The sequence below is a fragment of the Poeciliopsis prolifica genome, unplaced genomic scaffold, assembly GCF_027474105.1.
Source record: "Poeciliopsis prolifica strain line A6 unplaced genomic scaffold, Auburn_PproV2 SCAFFOLD004, whole genome shotgun sequence".
Classification (NCBI taxonomy): Eukaryota; Metazoa; Chordata; class Actinopteri; order Cyprinodontiformes; family Poeciliidae; genus Poeciliopsis; species Poeciliopsis prolifica.
In genome coordinates this window covers 16874314-16895932 of record NW_026562379.1, presented here as the reverse complement: position 1 = coordinate 16895932, position 21619 = coordinate 16874314, and the positions used below count along the sequence as shown (strand labels likewise).

Below are 21619 nucleotides of genomic sequence, written 5' to 3'. Positions count from 1 at the left end.
GCCAACCCGCTCGTCGCTGTGCACAACCCACCTCCTCCCCTCTTCTCCACCTCCGTTCTGATGGATGTTTCCAGGATTCTTCTGCACCCAGCTCCACCACCGGTTTCGGCCCCGGGGAAGACTGTCCGAGCTCGGCCGAGCTGATGTCCTGCCCGCGGTGATCCGCGACTCACAGTCTTCAGCCGGGGCCGAGCGCCAAAGATTCTGTATCATTAAATCTCTAACTGCTATTCTCTTCTCTGTGTGAGTCTCTCCAGATTGAAATGGATGTTTCCACTGATGCAAACCACGAAGAAAACAGGATGATGTTTATTAATGACTCATGAACAAACTTATACTGCGGTTTTTTTATTAAATAAGAATTGTATTTAAAATCACATATGAATATTTTTTAAGAGTATTTGTAACGAATATGCAGCTTCTGAGAGTTTTTTTTAAATTTTTTCCTTCAATGTCCCTTTCGGGTCTCCATACCTGAGGAACTTTGAACATGACAATAAAAACAATAAATCCGAATTACACTGCAAAAACACAAAATATCACCAAGTACGTTTCGTCTAGTTTCTAGTGCAAACATCACATTATTTATTTAAAACAAGCCCTGAAACGCACCTTCCGCATGAATGCCCCGCTTTCTGATTGGCTAAAAATCACCTACACATTTATTTATATATTTAGATCTGGATCAGATTAGATTTATATTTATTCAGAGTGAATTTTTCCAATTTTTTGACACATTAGGTATTCCGTAGCAATAAATCCCTGCTGCAGCAATAACAATCAATCCATGCACAGCTTGCAAAACAACAAAAGAAATCTTGAAGTAAATGTGCCAGTGAAGTGAGGCGCCACAGGATTCAAGGTTAGAAAGATTTGTTTGTTCTCCACACGAAACCTTGAAATGTGACTCTCTCAAATTAGAAAACCAAGAGAGACATAAAAAGAAACAAAAATTGATCCCAACATTGATCCAGAGTGACACGGCTGTCCTGGCACTTAAAACACAAACAAAATCATTGAGAGTGAAACAAAGTGATTCTTCTTTCATCTGAAAAACAGATGAAGATTCCAGCCCCGTCTGCTGCTGCAAACACCAAAAACTGAAGTAAATTCATAGTTTCTGCACATAATGCAGCAGATTCTGATTCAATAAACCCACCAGTTGCTTTTCCGCCACAGTTTGAGTTTAATTAACACATTTTCTGTAACCATAAGTCTGTGAAAGTGACTTTACCTTGGGAAAAATTTGAATAAAATAATTTAAATGAGGTTATTATCCCTTCACGCCATCCTGACGTCAAACATGCAGCTGATATTTGATCTGCATAAAACATGAAGACAAAAGCTTCCCTTGACGTTTGCCTACTTTTATAAATGCCATGTTTCATGCAGCGACCGGGCTGAAAAGGGCTGCATCCGGGACTCCACTGCCATACAAAACAGGAGAGATTTTTCCTGCTGCGAACGAAACAAATAAGAAAACAAATCAGAAGGTTTAACATCTGTCAGCTGAGTCGTGCCCACACTGGCCTTTCTCAAAGGTTTCTGGGCAGAAAGAAAATGTCAGATATGAGTAATAGAACCTGGCAGGACAAATAATACAGTTAAAACTCAAACCTCAAACTTTAGTGTATTTTATTTTTACAGAAAATAAAAGTGTGGAATGAATTTGAATATAATTTTAGATACAAACTAGATTTCTGACTGATCTTTGTAGAGTTCAGTCGGATTAGACAGAGGGCTTCTGTAGACTGTCTATTTATTTAAGGTCCGTACTTTGACTAGGCCCTTGTAACACATGCATTTACTTTGCTCTAACACATCTAAATGAAATATATGAATCAACTCTTCAGCTTGGAGTGCTGCTGATGAATTATTGTTAAGCTTAGATCTAAAAGTTTTAGACCCTGATCTAAACTATTCTTTTGTAGCTGTGGGTGTCGATTCAGAGTTTTAGTTTTAGTTTTCTCCTGTCTTAGCTCTGGTGACTCCAGCACGTTTACTCCCAGGATTGCTCTGTTTTCACACCTCATCGTCCGGCAGATTCGATTTGATCCGGGATCAAAGTTGCGACGTTTGTTCCACTTTTAGCGGTTCTCTTTCACCGCGCCCCCTCACCTGTGGGGGCGCTACTCAAGGAAACAAGAAGAAGATGCAACTTCCTGTTTCACAAAATGCCAACGAAAACAGAGATTTCAGCAGTTGTCAGATTTCTCTTTTGTCTCTGATTAAAGACAACAAAGCATTTCTCCCACTAGGGCGAGGCTAACGCTTTTGTTCTGTATATATTTACCCAGAATGCCTTGTGCTGTAGTCCACTTCCTGTTTTTGGAGCAGTCTCTGGTATGCTTGGCATTCACATATACATTCAAACCGAACCAGTTCACGTCAACTGAACTGAGACCGGGGTTTTAGGCGGACCAGAGTTCACCGTTTTGGTCCGCATGACACAGTTTGATTACGCATTCACACCTCCCAAGCGAAGCGGACTTTCTAGGCAAACGAACTATAGCTGAACTAAAGCCAACTAAACACAAGTGAATTCTGTTTTACATTCTGTTTGTTTACTAAACTTCTCTTTGAAAACCTGGATTATGATGAGATTAAGTTAAAAAGTTTGCATGAGCTAAATAGGTGACTTCTGAAAGTAACTGCTCCGTTTATTGAAAGTGACAATAAACGGAGCGAATTAAAAACAACCTTTAGGTGTGAAAACTAGACATACACTGCTTTCTCAAAATCTCAACACAAAACGTTTGTGGTTGCAAAATATTTAAAAGTTGAAGGTGTAGTACTACTATTCCACGGTTTGAAGACGCCCTAAAGGTTTCATAAATACGTTAAGAAATGAAGCAGTTTTCAGTTAAACTGTGACAACAGATCCAGAAGACAAAGGCGACTGGATCTTCTCCTGCTTTGTCTTTTCCTTTGTGGTTTTCTCCATAAAGACCAAAACTTTTAAGGATTCTGCAAGGCTTAGCATTAACAACGTTACACAGTTAGACAGAAAATGGTTAGAAAAACGCTTCATTACGTCGTGTGAGAAAATGGGACGCAGATACAGAGAGCTAATGAAGAAACAGAACATTAGTTTCAACTTTCCTGGGGAAAACGTTGCATTTCGATCACAAAGTAAAAACGTTGTGGAAGCACATTTACGTCTTCATCTTGCTATTCTTCCAGGATTTATACATAAAGTTATCCTTTCCTCCTCTCTTGCTGCTCTATAATTGGTTGTTATAAATAAAAGCTGACACTGATACAACCTGCCTCTGTATGACTGACATGGATGTCAACTTTTAAAGCCATTATCCAGACGGTAAGAAGACCGCAGGCTCTCCCCGAAGGCAGCAGCAGCTTCTGCTCTCAGATGGGAAATTAACCAGATGAATGATTTTACACTTTCAGCCAAAAGGCAGCCAGCGCAAGGCTTTTAATGACCTGAACAAACACTGTAAATCGCCTTTTTAAGTATTGCAAAGCAGTGAGTGGTAAACATACACACAGGAAATCAGAGGGGGAAAAAATCAAAATAACTCCAAACGCAGCTGCATGGCAAGCAGCTGCTCAACATTTTAATCCTGAGATTTATCCAAGTTTGGCATAAATTCCCATCTGCAACCCGACTTTTTATTAAATCCATTTGTTACTTTATCAAAACAGCTGCTACTGAGTAAATTAACTGTTGCATTTACATAAAAATAGTACGGAAGAGGATAAGGGCCAAAAATAAAGACTCCTGTCACTTGTAGGTGTTTGTCAATTATGTTCTCAGGATATGACAATAATCACTTAATATGCACTGTATACATTTTGTCCAAACTTTACTTGGTAGATGTGAGTTTAAAAATTAAATTTGTTTAAATAATTCTGATTCTGAGGAAATAAATTGAGGTTAAAGTCAAAATTTTGAGAAAAATATCAGAATTCTGAGATTAAAATAAAAATTCAATAAAGGTTGACTTGAACAAAAAAAAAAAAAAAAATATTAAAAAATTTAACATGTATACAGTGTAGTAGCTGTGAAAGTAATTATGTCTTATGCTTTTATTTTCTAGTACTTTAGCACTTTAGATGCACTGTGAAAAATGTTTCTAATTTACAGTGAAATGTTGGCAGCTGTGGTTACCATATAAACATATTTATACGGTAAAATTTAGATTCCGTTATTTTATTGTAAACTTTTTTTTTGTTTTTAAGTGTTGGAGTAATTGTCATTAAATGAATCATTAAAAAAGCCTTTCTGATTCTGATTTAAACAGCCATTTCTGATGTTTCAAAATGGTAAACTTTGGGTTTAAAGTCAGTTTGTTTACTGGAGCTTTAGCAAAAATGCAGAAATTATAAGTTTCCCAGCTAAACTTTGGCATCGGTAGGTTTGAAGAACATTTCAAGTTGAAGAAAGTTAACATGTTTGTTCTTCTAGTCTCTGGTATCAGTGTCTATTTAAACTGCAGGGAGTTTTCTAAAGCAGTTTGGACGTCTGGGTGGATCATTATTCAGCTTTTTGACATTCCAAGTTGGTGGGAGTGTGTAAGATGAGTCACATGTTTCATCTGCTCGACCTGCCTCTGACTGTCAGACATGTTTTCAAATCCCCAACTTCTCCTTCCTTTCATCTTTCTGGCTTTGAAGGCTGGATTTTATCTTCAGGCTGCTGTCCGTCCAACATTTCGGTTCAGGTGAGAAGCAGAGTCTCCTGCGCGGCCACCAACATCTGCGTTTCCATTTATCATGTCGACAAACTTATCCACAGATGATTTTAGCTGTTTTTCTTATTTAATGGGAACAGCACAAACATGACATTATGTATTTTGGGGTGTTGCGCATTTTTGTGATTGAAACAAGAATTCAGCAAGTTTCTGGTCATAACAACAGTAGCCAATGTACAGCGCACATAGTGGTGAAACCAGCTGACCAAATGTTCTGGAGCGCAGCTTGGGTTGCTTGGTAACAAACTGGGCTTGGCTAGGTTTGCTAGGTAACGGCGCAGAGCAAAAACTTCTAGAAGTTACCTTCCAGAAGTTTTTGAAACTACTCATTTCACTACTGTGATCTACAGAAACCCCCATGTTCGAGTCTGGACACGAACCGCGAATGGTAACAGTCACAGCTGACTGTGACTGAACGGCTGGGAAGGTTATGATTTATGTATGTTTTTAACTGTTAATGCTGCAAAGTTTTTCCAATTTCTGTCGAAGTTTTTTTATTGAGAGAAGCTGCAAGATTTCGTTGTTTTTTTGAATTATTGTCATTTTGGTCCTTAAAATACCAAAAATTACACTTAACTTTATGGTTTGGTCCGTCTGATGACGTCAATTTTATCCATTCAATGATTGATAATTTGATCAGTTACACTTTTTACCAAAGACTTTTTAAATCGAGTTAAACGTTTGGATACTCTCCATATAACTAAATCTATTTCAGCAAAGTACTGCTGGCAGCTTCATGCATAAACAAACAGAAAACAACCGTTAACTTTGGTCCTTAAGCACTAAAGACTCTGTTCCCCGTTCAGCCGCTCGCGAAAACAAACTGGTGTTTCGTGATGCCATCAATCCAGGATGGAGCGCACGGTAAATCCTTTTGCAGTAATTATTCTGTTGACAGGCAGCAGTTAGCCAGTCGGAGTGTTTTCAAATGGAGCCCAAATGAATCGTCTTCGCTCCCGACAATTTCCTACCTGCCAAACAACACGGGCCCATTGAAACGAGGAGCGAGGAATTCATACTTCGCAGGTTCCTTCATGCATATTAAAGCTCGACCCTGACAGAGTATCTGGCCATTACCGCGCGCAGCGCTGCCAATTTTCCAGGCGGCAGCTTAATGCCGCATCAGTGGATTAATATTTTTGGAACGAGGGGGGAAGTCTAGTTTGCCTGTGAGGCTGCTGACTCCAGCAGACTGTTATTGATCAGGCTGATGTTGTACAGAGCCGGGTGATTACTCTCACACAGGCGAGAAAACAAAAGGTTCATAAACAGAGAGCGAAAGAGCGAGAGGAAGCACAGCAGAAATTATCCTGGAAGACAAACCGTCCTGTGCTGCTGAGAGTTAAAAACAGACCAGGATGAGTTTGTGCTGCATCATATTAAAGCTTAAAACAAACCAAAGTTTTGTTTTTCTGTTTTTGACCTTTAAAAAACAGAATCTGGGTCGCTAACAACTTTTTCTGCTTTTTACACTCTTTGCAAAACATAAAATCGTAACAATTATTTTGGTTTAGTTTCTACTGCAGATATCTTTGTTTACTTGAATAAACACAAAGTAACTTTCAGCTTCTATGCAACAGAAATCGAGAATAAACTTCCAGAAAACTGTAAAACAGCCGAAACACAGAGTTAAAACCAACCAGTTTAGAGTTGTTTTGAGTAATAGTCACTGGAAACGTGACTATTTTGTTTTTGTTTCGTTATAACGTAAAGCACTTTGAACTGCTTTGTTGCTGTAAGGTGTTGAATAAACTTGACTGATTGATTGGCTAAACATAACCAAAAATACAATTTTAAAGTGAACACTGCAAAAACATAAAATATTACCAATTATTTTGATCTAGCTTCTGGTGCAAATGTCTTTGTTTACTTGAAATAAGACAAAACAAGTAATTTTTCAGCAAGATATCTGATATAAAAGTATTAGATCCTTTGAGAGAATATTTAACTTGCATTGAGACATTTAAAATTTAAAACAAGCTGCTATATCTTGCTGAAAACTTTCTTGTAAGAAATATTTGTCTTATTTCAAGAACATGAAGGTATTTGCACTGGAAACTAGACAAAAATATGTTTGTGTTTTTGCAGGGATGCAGGTTTAGCACTTTGAAAAACAAAAAGTTTCTCTAACAGAGCAGAAACCTGTTTGCACTGGAGCTTACGTCTTGCTAAATAAGTTTGCCCATGTTTATTTCCAAAGGATTTTCCATTTTAACTCCACATTTCTGCTGCTTTTCCATTTCAGGCATCGGTTTGTTGTAGTTCTGACTGTAAGCTGGCATTTAGTGTAACAAAGAAGAGAGCTGTGATTAGTATGCAGCAGTGTGTTTCAGGTCCAGTGTTTGTTGTTTCCCACAGAAAGGACGTGCTTGAGTTACCTTGGGACAATAAATTGGTTTCAAATTGGTAAAACAGTGAGTAAAGCAAAACCAGCTCGCCTTATTCCTCCCCTCGAAAATACAAATATTCACACGATAAATGCAAAGGCACCAAACACGTGATTATCTTGAGGTGAGGCGTTAAAAGCTGAGGCAGACGTGTGGAAAGCCTTACCGTCGAGCTCCTCCACAGAGATGCTGGCCAGAACGTCGCTGTCGCTGTCGGACAGCGAGCGGCTCAAGTAGTTCCCCTTGTAGAGCAGACCGGCCGTCACGTGGTGGAACGGCATCTTCTCTCTGACGGGCGACACAAACATGCATTGAGACGGCTGCAGACACCAACCGGTTCCTCTGTTTTCAGATTTCATAGCGACTCAGAAATTGTAAAAATGCCGACCTTCCTCTGGTTTTCTTCCAGAGTTTGGTTTTATTCAGTTTATTCTACATTTAGGCCAGAAGGTTTAGCCAGCTAAAAGAGACAGAAGGAAAACAGACTTATTTATTTTCAACACAGGACACCAACATAGTAGAGTCTCTCTGATTGGTTGACGCTGAGTTTCCCAGTGGCAAAATTCAGACTTTTCCAACTCTGACACGCGTCCAACACTCGAAATGCTTCCATCGCACAGCCATGACGCCCTCAACCCGCGTCCACAGAGACTCTGGATGCAAACGCGTTTGGTGTGAACGCACCATAAGTTGTTTCTGCGCTTTTAGCACATTCAGAAGCAACTTTAGAGGTTGTTGGACTTGGATACCACAATACCAAACCCTCAGTTTAATCACTGTTATGCTCTGTGCAATATTATTTTTCAAGCAACGTTGCACATATTACGCCAGAGGAAGGACAAAGGTGAAGCTGAAGTAAATTAGCATCTAAAGGGCGTTAGGAGCAGAACCTTTTCACTGAACGAGAAGCCTCTGGTGAGGGAGACTCAGGGAAAAGATTAGTGTGTGAGTGTGTGAGCGCCGGAGAGTGCATGCATGCACTGTATGTGCAAATGAGTCTGAACTGGCAATTAATTATTCAATAAATTGAAGCTGAAGGACACCGAGGGGGAAAGTAAGAGCAAGGAGGGCAGAGATTGGAGAGATTCTGTTTTTCTTCTGGCTGGATTCAGGAGACAAACGATCAAATTTGTTTATAACCGAGGAGATGAACGTCTTTCTGTGAGCGTGTAATGATCAAATGGAGATTTTTAAAGGTGCAGTGTTCTGTAAAACTGACTTTTTTTTAGATGTATATCATGTTATAATCAAAAACACCTCTCAAACATGCCTAGAAAATCTCCATGGCAACCATTCAGCTGTACAAAACACCTGGGTGGACGTAGCTCCGCCTTCAAGACGCAGCTCCTCCTCAGTTTCCAAGCTTCTGTCTCCTTCAGACTAGCCAGCAGCAATTAGCAAACATCTGGCAGCTCATTACAGGAGCTGCTTCTCAGTTAAACACTGTTAAAGGGCCAGTAGAGGAGCCATGTCGTGATGACTTTGAAGGCGGAGATTCAGAAGAGCAGGAGCTTCTTAAAGCAACAGATGCCCAATTTGAAGGTGTTAAATTACAAAGTAAAGTATCTTTGATATATAGTTCCTTGATTTTACAATGATACAATGATTCAGCTCCTTTGAGACTTCACTGGAAGGAGATTTAACAGTTTTCTCCAGGTACTCCTGCTCCCTGTGCAGCCCACATGCATTCTTGCTAGCTTAGCTGCCCGTCTCCAACAGTGTGTGTGTGTGTGTGTGTGTGTGTGTGTGTGTGTGTGTGTGTGTGTGTGTGTGTGTGTGTGTGTGTGTGTGTGTGTGTGTGTGTGTGTGTGTGTGTTGGCAGGTTGTACCCCCCTTTCGCTTTGCAACTGCAGCAGATTAGCGGCAGCCCTGCACGACCCTGAACAGCATTAAAGAAAACGGGAAACTTCAGCGTTTATAAAGCCTTGAGCTGTTTATCAGCGACGGATCCCTCGGGCCTGCTTAGCATCGCTGCTTCTCATTTGCATTAAGCGGGAGGGAAATAAAAAAAGTTTGCTGGTAAACTGTAATAAAAGATTAAACCAACAAGGCTGGATGCGAATCCGTCAGCAGTACGGCCATTTAAATAATAAATGAAGAGCTGCTTCTGGAGGCTCTTCCAACACGTTTGGCAGCAGCGGTTCCTGCTGTGGGTATTATGACTTTCTGCCCAGGGCGGCAGAGCCAGGGGATTACCACAAGACAGGACAGAAAACATTCATTTTAATCAGGTTTTTTTGGAAAGTCCAGTCCATCTGAGGCTTTCTCAGCATATTCACTGTAGAGTTGCTGAAGTTTATGACTCAGAGCTTTGGGCTATTTTTCTGTTTTATGAGTTTTCAACACTTTTAACCGACGTTTTTTAAATAATTAAAAAAAAAAGCACATTAAATGCCTCATCATGAAAAATTTTTGTTTCTTGCTGGATAAAAATACTCAACTCAGTGGTTTGGTTTCTCTAATCTGAACAGCTGTAAATTATTTTAAATGTAAATTACTGATGTGTTCAAACACACATTCATGGTTATCGGGAAAAACGGACATTTTGTTTTAATATCAGTCCAACAATCGTCTTTGTGAAGAGTTTTTTTCCCAGTCTGTCTTTTTATTTCACGTTTAATGAGCAAATCCAGACGTCTGCACCTCCACCTATTTCATGCTGATTTATTTTGTGCATAATGTGAAGCTTTTTCATTTCCTAATTCATCAATAATTCGCTCGTATCCCAGCTCCCGACTTTCTGCTTTATAGCAGAGCAATGCATCGCGTTTTATATTCAACCCTGGTTCTGTGCAGCTTGCAGAGGAATTGGTCTCACAGTTAACCAAACTGAGCACAGAGAGCCGAGAGGAAGAAACGTATAAAAATCAGAAGCAGCGACGGTAAACGTTGGCTTTTCTCTCATTTCCTCCCAAAATATTCTTAAGTTTTCAGCAAATCATTTCAATAACAAGCACTAGCATCTCATGCCTAATTATTCCTTCAAAATGTTATTTTTTGGGGAGGTAATTTAAATTTATGTACTTGCATTTATTAGAAAGTCTCACAAATCAAAAATAAATAAGACATTAAGCACAAGCAGCAGTTTCAGTATTGAGCAGCAGCTTGGTTAAATGTTTGGCTAAAACTAACATTTACTGGACTAACTTTTTGTAACAATATACTTTTAGGAGTATTTTTGCTGTTACTTTTACTTGAGTAATTTTATTATGAAGTATTTCTGCTCTTATTTGAGAAAAAACGTCTGGATTTTCTACCCACTGAATGAAAAACAAACATGCTTTAACCAGAAATTCACCAGACATGGACACACTCCTGCAGGTTTTGTTAAAGTTTCACCAGTTTTTCATTGAAAGAAACTAATTTGGAAACATTTTATGTAGTTACTTATGTGAATTATTGTCATTTTAGTCTTTAAAATACCTAAATTTCCACTTAACTTTTTATTTTTTATTTAATAAATGACTGGTAATTTGACCAGTTATACTTGCCTAGACTTTTTACCAAATACTATTTACTTTTACTTGAGTAAAAATACGTTGCTGTAGTACTGATACTTTTACTTGAGTGCAGTTTTTGGGTACTCTGAAAATGACCAGTTCCATATGTCTAAAAATTACAGTGAATTCTTTCATTTTTTAAATTAAAAACTGTTATTTTCCCCATTTTTGGACTGAATTATGGGGAAAATTCTTCACATTTGCAAGCGAAACGTTTGCCGCTCTTCCAGTCGAGCGTTGGTCAACCTGCCTAGCAACAGAGGCGCCAACTGCTCTGTGCCTGGAAGTAAACAAAAAGAGAAAGAATCGTCTCTTTTAATCCTCGGCTGGAAGATTTACCAGCTGTTTGAGTCGCTAATGCATTCATCACATCATATTTATTCACACATGCCAGCTTGCTTACAGGTTGGCGCTGACTCAGCAGGTACACGATTACTCCAGATTTTACTCCAGCTTTGAAAAAACATGAAAGATGAATAAATAACGCCACTGTGTAGATGTTGCTCAGCCTCACGCATCAGCTCTTCCTATCCAGATTCATTTTTAGGACACTAAAAATTATTCTTTTTTTTTCAGGTTACAAGCCAAACATCCCAATAGTTGTTTAAGTGAAGCAATTTTTACAACTGTTGTAAAAATTATATTGTTCTTATACAGCTAATAAAACATCCTGGGATGTGAAAATGTTACACATTTAGAGAAAAAAAAACAAAAACAAATCAGCAGTAGCCATGATTTATATACTTAAGGAACCACATTATTTCTATTTTTACGTTCTAAAGTAAAAGCACATTGTTTCCGACCCGATGAGAAAAAGTAGATCTGAAAACACATTTCTGTTTTATGTTAACAATATTGTAAAAGAGAAGTTTGTCAAAACGTTTATTTATTCTTTGAATTTGTTTTTTTTTCTCCAGACATTCACATTCGGTTATGTTGTGCTGAACCGGTCGCTGACAGCTCCGCCCCCTTTTTGGGTTTTTTTTCTGTCGCTGTTTTTTTTTCCTTGAACTGCTGTTCCCAAACTGCTGTTCCCAAACCGCTGTTCCCAAACCACCGCACGTGTCAGGATCGTCTTTTCTTTCACAGGAAGTAGCCAACCTGAGCAAAGCTGCTGGTTGACCTTCCGACCTTTAACGTTTCATTAATATCTTCAAAGCCAAAGCAGCACAAACGAAAATTTTTGCTGCACAAACAGTCGAGTTGATTGACGCCCATTTTGTTTGATTTGAAGAAGGTGGGGGAAGGGGAAGGAGGGTCTGGATGACCTTGGATGACCTCTAGAAACATTTCTTTATAACTTTAAAATGATTGCAGCACAAATAAAAAAAATTTGCAGCACAAACGTAGCACAAACATTTGACACCAATTTTGTCTGATTTGAAGAAGGTGTGGGGGAAACTTCACATTATTATGTAACCATCATATCTTAGATATATTTTAGATTAATTTCATAATATTCATTTAAAATCAGATTAAGCAAACTTACAAATAACTTTTCAGCAAGATGTAGACGCTTGATTTAAGTCAATAATTACTTAATATTGATAATATTGGCAGATTATTTCACTTACAACGTGGGCAAAATGTATTGCTGTAGCTAAAAGTGAAATAAGTGAAACTTTCTAGATTTAATAACTTCTGACTACAAATGCAACTGAAATCCATATTATTTTAAAAACATATTATTGCTATCAGATGTATTTCAAGTTTCTAAAAAAGCCTCTGAATCCTCAGAACATCGATTTGATTTGTTTGTTTGTTTTTCACAGGAAACCAAATAAAGCAAAATGTAAACAAGAGTGTAAACAGAAGCACAAACTGGATATGGCTCCTTACCAGGCCGCTATAATTTACTCTAACATCTCAATAAAATCTTGATTAATGCAGAAGATGAAATATGAAAACATGTTGTGAAGAACAGAGCCTGCTTTGGTGCTGATTAAATGGATCAGGTGAAGGGAAGCGGTTTGCCCTTCAGAATAAGAGCGTTAAACCAGGACGTTATCTCAGCGTTACGCAGAACTGACTGCTTAAAAGTTACCGTTTTAGAATAATTATTGATTTTGTCATCAATCTTAAAGTGGCAGGTTTATTATTATAAAGGGATTGAACAGGCAGGTTTTATGGGCTGCAGCTCATTACCTTATTTAATCGTTTTTCAGAGGAACTGTTCAGTCAGGAGTCGGTGTGAAGCTCCAGGTCAAAGTTCACAGAACATGATTCTTCCTGCTGCTGGAGCCATTCAACTCAAACTATACGCTGCTTTCACTTTCTCCTACGTTAAGAAATTTAACACGCTGTGACTGATCTGTTACAGCAAAATTAATGAACCAAACTGAAAATAATTAAAGATTTTCACACCGATCGATTTCACTATTGATTTTTATAATTTTTTTCCAATCAAAATCACAGTTTTTATTAAGCTAATTTTGAATTATGTGCAAAACTTTCTACTATTTCCATTTATTTATTATGGTAGATGTGACGTTTTGTTACCCATGATATTAAGGTTTGATTTAGTTTAGCTTAGCTTAGCTTAGCCTACTTTATTTAGGTTAGCATAGCTGAGTTTAGTTTAGTCTAGTTTTGCTTTGACTAGTTTAGATTAGTTAGACTAAGGCTGTGTTCACATTGCAGGCTGAAGTGACCCAATTCTGGGTTTTTTTTTTACGTAATGCGACCCGTTTCTGGTCTTTTCATGTAGAGACCATTTTTACATGAGACGCAGCCAATTTACTTTCAACTAAAAACAGATATTTTGATCACTAAACTGCACTTTAAATGTGTTACTGTTCCTGGAAGCATTTTTATCTGTCACATTTTTCCTTCCACACAATTTTCCATTAGCATACTTGGATACAGGACTCAAAGACCTGCAGCTGCTTGTGGAGGGAGTCAATGAAGATCTGCTGAAAATATGTTGAGTCAGCAGATTTTCACATGATTAGGTGATAATTTAACTTTTCCTTTTAAAAAAATTATTACATTCAGTTATGAAACATTGTAACTCCTTGATGTTTTAGGTATATTTCTCCTTAACCAATAATCATCAAACTTAAGAGGATTAAACATTTGAACACATATCACTCTGTATAACAAGCCTTTACATGTTTTTCAATATTACTGAGACATTTTGATGGTTTTCTAATTTATCAACACATTAAAAACAAACTTGCAAGCAAAGAGCCGTTAGCCGGATGCTTAGCATTCAGTAGATGATCTCCTTAAGGACGACGCCTCGCGCAGGTTTTTGGGTCTCAGTTTTCAAATTCAGCATTCTGCATGCACATATCGATTTTAAACACGTTCCGCTGACCTCCACCTGTCCGCTTTCTGAATTTATGGGAGAAAAAAACTATCAATTTGCTGTCCTTCTAAGACAAACAGCCCAAAAATTATTGATTAAAAACAGTTTGGAGTACAAGAAAGTCTGGTTCCTTTAAAGTGACGTGACAAGAAGCGGGAAGTTGTTAAAACCTTTGCATGTGTGAAACTTTTCCATCTGTTGCTCCAACATTGTAATCAAGTACGAGCAGCACAACTTTAACATAATTTTCCTCAAGTAAAAGCAAAAAGTATTTGGTAAAAAGTCCAATCAAGTACTGAGTAACTGATCAATTTATCATTTAATATTTTAAAATTACATCATCAGATGGACCAAAATATAAAGTTAAGTGAAAATTTTGGTATTTTAAAGACTAAATTGACACAAATTTTGAAAGTAGCAAAAAAATAAAGAAAGATTTTTTTTCCAAATCAGTTTCTTTCAGTAGAAAACATATAAAACTATAACAGAAACTGCAGGAGAATCTCAGGTTAAAACTTGTTTGTTTTTCATTCAGTGGGGAGAAAATCCAGAGTTTTACTCAAGTAAGAGCAGAAATACTTCTTAATTAAGTTACTCAACGCACAGCGTAGAAAAAATTCTCCCAAAAAGTACTTTTTCTTTTCAAAAAACTTCATTAGATGTAATTGAGTAAATGTAACTAGTAACTACTCAACTCTGACTATTTCTGCAAAGTCAAACATATAACAGCAATGAAACCAATTGGTTGGTTTTACATGAATCTGAGGAGAAGCAGAGACTGGGAAGAAAAGCTCAAACTTTTATTTTCTATCCCTGATTTTAATTTCACATGAACTTCAGTCTGAGAATAATTGCTTTATTTAAATATTCTCATAAAAGTGATCAAATATAATGAGTTTTCCTCTTTATTTCTCCTTAAAAATAAAATGAAACAACCTCATTTCTTTGCTTTGGCACCAGCGTTGAGGAAGGAACAGACTGAATTACATGCATCCCCTCCATCTCCAGGACGAAACCAAGTGAACACAACACCAAGCTCTCCATCCAAGTGGCAGTTTATCGATCGTTCTGATGCTTCGCCCACTTGGCGAACAACCAAGCGTGTAAAAACCTCCCTTCGCCACAGACGACACTTTTCACGCACACAAAGTCTCATTCGGTCATTTAAGCTCCAGTCGTTTCCAGAAGTGACCAGAACAGAGGGAGAGAGCAGCCTGATGAAAAGAGCTGCTTTCTGCATGACAGGGAGGCCAGATGGCAGTTCCCTCCGTCAGACTCCGCAGCGCCGCAGCCAGCAGCGCCGGGCCGGCACAGATGGGGACGCCACCGGGACACGGTGTACCGGCCGCCAGCCCTCGGGTCGAACAACTCTGGACAGGGCCAAAGAAACGCTTTCAGCGCGCAGGACTTGGAGCCAAAGGGCCAGAAAATGAATGAACTCATTCCTGCTCCAGTCACAAAGGAAACTCAGTGTGCATTCACTGCGCGTTACGCAACACGAGCTGCGATCCCATCCGACGTGTAACTCAGGAATGGGGTTACGAAAGCAGGTTTGCTTAACGAAAAAACTGCAATTTAGAAAAAATATTAAAAATCACATTTTTAGATGGAAACGTTTCTGGCGCTAACATGACAAAAAACAAAAAAATGATTGCAAAATCGTATTTTTTCAAAGTTTGCAGAATGTCAACAGTTTTAATCACATTAATAATTCTGACTGTAAACTCAGAATTCTGAATTGGGATTATGTTTTTTGATTTTAAAAAAAGTCAGGAAGTCAGACGGTCAACAAACGTCTGTTACTACTGGCGGAAACGACAAAGACGACAGCAGGAAGTGGGAGGACGATGATGACGCTGCATGTTTTTTAATGACTTGGAGTGAACAATTTTACAACAAGAGATTTTAAATATGTTTCTTATTTCATGGAAATGATGCAATTGCAAAATTCTGATTTCAACTTTTTTTCTGAAAATTACAACTTTAATCTCAGTTTTTCTCAAATAACTAAGATTGGAATCTTGACCTTTTTTCTCAATATTCAAATTTAAATCTCAGAATTAAAACTACTCAGATTTCCGAATCCAACCTAAAAATTCCATCTTTAATCTCAGACTTTTTCTCAAAATTCACTCTTAATCTCAGATCTCCAACTTTAATCTCAGAATTCTCATTTTAATCTCAGAATTCTCATTTTAATCTCAGAATTCTGACTCTAATCTTTTGAGATCAAAGTCAGATTTCATTTTGTTGTTGTTTGTTTTTAGTGGCAATAATCCTCTTCCGTACAAGTCAAAGAGCAAAAGCAGCAGGTTTAGACCCCCAAACACCCAGATTGACAATAATCTGGCAACGTGACATAAATCTTTTCAAACATATTGATTTACTATCAGCAAAGTTTCCCTTAAAATGCCTAAAATTACTAAAAATTCAAGACCTCAGCAGTTCAGCAAAACCAGTCTTTGAATTTTCCACACCAGAAATTTGTTCTCAAAGTTTTTCCTTCTAATTAAAACAAACAAGTTTTCTCATTACTATAAATGACGTCCAGGATTATTGACAAACTGCCTTATTAAAAGCCCAACAAACGAGCCAACGATCCCTCCAGGTATCCACATGAAGGAGGCAGCAGCTGTTTCCCGCAGCAGCAGCCTCTTTGTTTCCCATCCTTACCCACACTGGTGGCTGGGGCTGAACTCTGGGGGACACGGCGGCGCCGCCGGCTCCCTGGCCGGACTCCCCGCCGCGTCCAGCGCCCCGTCCCTCAGGTACGGGTTCCCCGGCAGGTCGCCGTTCACCTCGGAGTGCGTCGCGCCTGCCTGGGGCTCGCCGACCTCCTCCTCCGTCTCCATCTGTCCACCTGAGGCTCAGAAGCAGGGTTGCCTCCAGCGGCGCTTCCTCCACGCTCCGGGCAGCATCAGATCCCGGAGAGAAGCTGTTAATGTCTGAGCAGCGGCGGCGGCGGCAGCGGCAGCAGGTACGGCGGACAATCTCACACTCCACTCCTCCTCTGCTCTGTCTCTCTCACTAACCCCCCTCCCCCACCTCTTTCTGCTCTCCCACTCGCAAACATTCCTCCACATGGGGAACCAGAGGAGGGCTCATTAATGAACCCGGTGACAGCTCCGCCCGCGGCTGAGGAGCTGCTGAGGGAAATGAAAAGGAAATTTAGACAAATCCCCAAAAATGAGAAAACAAACGCAGCTGAAACTATAAAAAAAAAAGAAGAAGAAAAAAAAAAAGGAGACGAGAGAGAGAAGTGGAGAGTGTTTTATGTTCAGGTGGCGTTTGGCACTCTTACAGTGCGCTCTGCAGGTCAGTGCAGGGAGGCCGTGAATCACACAGAGCGCCATCGTGTGGGGGCAGCGGCGCTCAGCAGGGGGTCCACTGTTCCGCTCAGAGACTCCAACACACACACACACACACACACACACTGTAATCACATCCATGCTGCATTCTCTATCACAACAGCTGATTATAACTATTACAGCTCAGGATTCATGTTATTCAAATACAGCTTATGAGTGCGGCTCTCTCTCCGGGGCGTCATCCATCCAGGGGCGGCGGCTCACTCCAAAATGAAAAGAATGACTTTTCTATTGTTCATCAGAAGGAGCTGACCCGGGCAGTTTTGCACAACATTTATGAGTTTGTGCAAGAAAATACATAAAAAAATTCTTAGAAAAAGCTCAGAAATATTGAGATTCATCTCAAAAATTGTAAGTAAAATATTGGATATTTCTGAGTTTCAAAATTCACTTTTTTTGTGGAAATTACTTGAGTTTCAAAAGTAAAAAAAATTCTAGAAAAAAATCTGACATTTCTGAGAAAAATAATGTTTCAAATTTTTTTCACTTTTGACATATATGTGCCTTTTTTCTGTGCACACCGACATAATTTATTCTATTTTTTTTATAAATTTTGAAAGTTATTTTTCTATTATTCTAAAAAATAATTAAAAACTAATTTTGTCTTTTTTTTGTACCCATGAAATATATTATTGTTCTCCTAAACTGTTAATTTTTTTCATCAGAAATATTTAATTGTGGTTTTGTCACAAAATCTAAATCATTTCTCATTCTTTACTTCCAAAGGTATACTTAAAATAATTTATTGAGGCGTTATGTCCATATTTCTGATTGCTATGCTAGCTTTGCTCCTGAAGCTAGCGCTAAACAGAAACGTTTTGACAATAGAGTAGGAAGCGTCCAAAAACCGCAGTGGATAAAACTGATGCTAAAACATATATGGACTCTTAATAACTATTGTCAATAAAACTGAGAACAAGTTAATATTTCTTTCCATATTGTGAAGAGTTGTGTGTTTGCCCTGCCACAAGCTAATTGTCTTTGGGGCATGGAAAAGTTTGGAAACCCCTCTAATTTGTAATTAAAATGTTACTTAGTATTTATTTTTTCCATAAAAAGTGATCAATCTTTTTATGCATCAACTTCTCCCATGAGATAAATAAGTATTTAAATCAGACTTTTAAGCTTTGGTGACAACATCCATTCATCAAACGGTCGAAGACCCATGAAGGGCTTCGGCAGGGTTCAGCCAATCAGCATCAAGGAACATAAACACCGCTTCTGGATTGGCTGCTTTAAAAATGCCAGCCAATAGCAAGTCAGCAGTGATGTGTCCAGGTATCTCAGCGCCACAAGCTGCATTTTATTTACAATATTGAACATACAAACAATATATATATATATATATATCCAGATATACCAGTATATATATATATATATATATATATATATATATATATATAAATGATCCATGAATAATTTGAAGTTGTCCACAAAAATAAATATAAGTAAATAAAATGAGTTTATTTACACCTTGTACATAGATGGACTGCAACCGGTTCATTCATTCATTCATTCAAACAATAGTAAAGGAAAGGAGATCTGAGATTAAACTAGGAGAATAATTTAATTAAAACTAATAATTTAATGATGAACGTCATCATGAGAAAGTCTTGAAAAATACATTTAAAATAAAATAACACAAGTATTTTATGTCGATCCATATGGAAAAAACCCCCATCACTGACTCAACAGGTGGACAACTGTGTGATCTAATGCACACACACACACACACACACACACACACACACGCGCACACACACGCACGCGCACACACACACACACACACACACACACGCACACACACACCGGTCATTTCCCATCAGTAGTAGATTTATTGCCTAATTTTCTGGACTCACCGTTGGAGTGTTAAACGTCTGCAGGTTAACAGTCGGATCCTCGGATCGGAAGAATGCAGTTTATCCGAGGCGGCGGCGCAGATCGAGCCTCCTGACGGCTGACAGCAAATGTTGGATTATTCCTTCCCTATAGCAGCGCGCCGCGCTCATTTCCTCCCATGCTACAGACAGAAAAGGGAAAATGTCACAGAGCTGCTTGGAGTGTCTGTTGCTTTTATACGAGTTCAGCCCAAACTCTCATCAGCTTGCAAAAAAAAAAAAAAAAGATGCTTTGATATCCGGTAGCTAAAATAAATAAATTACAAAGCGTAAAACGAGTCACTGAGCATTTCCTCTGAGCGGCAGCCCATGCGGGACGGATCCACGCAAACAGGTGCGGAGCGGAGATTGATGAGAGCGGCGGCGCAGAAGAGACTCCAACCGCATCCAACGCGCAACCAGGCGGGCAGCAGCGGATTGGCTGCGTCCTGCATCCCGGACAGGAGGGAGCGACGCGTCCTGATTGGCCCCAACTTTGACTCATGGTGCGTTCAAGGTTCAAAAGCGTCTTAAACTCAACGGAGGAGGAGCGGTGATGCATTCAACTGTTGATTTTTTTTTTTTTTTTTGTTTAAAAACCAATGTTGAATGAGTTTGGATGTTTATCCAACAAAAACCCAAAAACAGGGGAAAAAGTTGGTGAATTCAGATGATTGTCAGAAACACAACATCTTGTTTTTAGTGCAAATATTGAAATAAGACAAAATTAGTTAATGTCAGCAAGAAATAGCAGCTTAAATAAAGTAAATAATTTCCTCATTTTGGATAAATTTGCATATAAATCCACACAAGTCACAAAATACAACTTGACAAACATTAATCCAAAACAAATATGTTGGGTGAGCGTCAAAATGAACATTATATATGTGCACATGTCATTTCTCTGCAACAATTTGTAGAAATATTTTATGTAAAACCTTACAACATAAATCTGAAAAAAAATTCCTCCTACAAAATCATTGAAAAGGTAAAACTTCTTTTATTTCATGTTTTTCTAAGTAAAAAAAAAACAGTAAATGGTGGCACTTAAAATGTATTGTCAACAATAAATAGGAACGCCATAAACATTGTTTGCAAAACGTAACTTTAATGTATTAATTTATCCAGTATGGAGCTGTTGATTGATCGTAGACGTGCGTCTTATAAACTAAACATGTTTACACTTCATCTCACCACTGCTGTTGTGAGGAGCGGCCATTTTGAAACGCGCCAGTTTCCTGCTAAAACCAACAAAATAACGGGAACTGAAATAAATAAACGGTAACTGACTGGAACTACATTTATAAAACTAACTAAAACACAGCAAAGTTATAGATGTAATATCGTTTTCGTGTTTATAAATATATTTATTAGCCTTTCAAACTGATTTTTTATAAAAAAAAAATTCAGCTGTCGGTAAATTATGGCGCTGCATGCGCCCCCTAGTGGCTACGCTATGCTAGTCCATAAAATGACAATTTGTTCAAATGAATCCATGAACAAAAAATTGTTTTCTGCTCAGTATTTATTATCCAGGCAATGCATACATAATTGCAATACAATTCATTGACCTTTTTCAAATCTGAACCTAAGAATTAACCAAAATATGAAATAACTAAAACTACTAATATAGCTAATAAAAACTAAATTGAAATGAAACAATATTGAGCTAATACTAACTAATAAAAACCAGAGAATCCACTTTAAAAAATAATTAAAACTAACTAACAGGAAGTCACAATGAAATCAAATAAAACTAGAATGAAAACCCTGGCTCCAGTTGACTTTTCAGACCTGGAAGTCGGAATTTCAGAATTCCGAGTAAAACTTGAACGCAGCATAAAACCACCAGGTGACCCTGGATCAGTTCTCTGCACAAAGCAAATGTTTGTGGCTCTTATCTCCACAACGGATCAGAGAAGACGAGCGACGAGCCGACCGCTCTGTGATGAATTACAACACAAATCAGAGGGTTGGTTCAGACAAAAAGGCTTTTCTACGTCAAACAGGAGCCCAGTAAATAAAGTGACACAAAAAGTCCCCTGGTACTTTTAGAGGAGAACTTTAATCAGTTTGCATCAGTGAATAAAAGAGAGACCTGATGTGATCGTAGAAGCAAAGATCTGAATAAAAACAGAGGATAAGGAATCAGGATGCATTTGGCGTCTCAATGTGAGTCGAGGGACACGAGAGACATCTTCTGCAGAGAGGACATCCAGTGATTTAGAGTCTGGTGAGTTTTCCTGCGTCTGGTTGTTACTCAATGTTGGCAGATAATAAAGTTAATGGCAGGCATTTTCTGAACAAAGAAACAAATATGGAAATGCACTAAAGTCGGAAGACAAAGTACGAACTTCTATGTTTTTCTTCTAAATTGTTTTATTGTGGACAGACATTATTTAATAACGAATGAAATAAAGATATATGTGCAAAAATTAAATGACTTACCTTTTTTTTAAAGAATA

General features: G+C 38.3%; 1 protein-coding gene across 3 annotated transcripts in view; it reads right to left on the bottom strand.

The window, feature by feature from the left end:
• Window positions 1-21619, bottom strand: part of caln1 (calneuron 1) — a 64809-nt gene that overhangs the window by 31588 nt on the left and 11602 nt on the right. The window contains exons 1-3 of one of the 3 annotated variants that reach the window (XM_055027782.1): window positions 17211-17282; window positions 16583-17052; window positions 7266-7387 (exon numbers count right to left, since the gene is read on the bottom strand). In XM_055027782.1, coding sequence (XP_054883757.1) covers window positions 7266-7387; window positions 16583-16761 — 301 coding nt within the window. In that variant the 5' untranslated portion in view covers window positions 16762-17052; window positions 17211-17282. Of the gene's footprint in view, window positions 1-7265; window positions 7388-16582; window positions 17053-17210; window positions 17283-19136; window positions 19536-21619 lie in introns of those variants that run through there. The other 2 variants (XM_055027784.1, XM_055027783.1) reach the window with 2 other exon arrangements.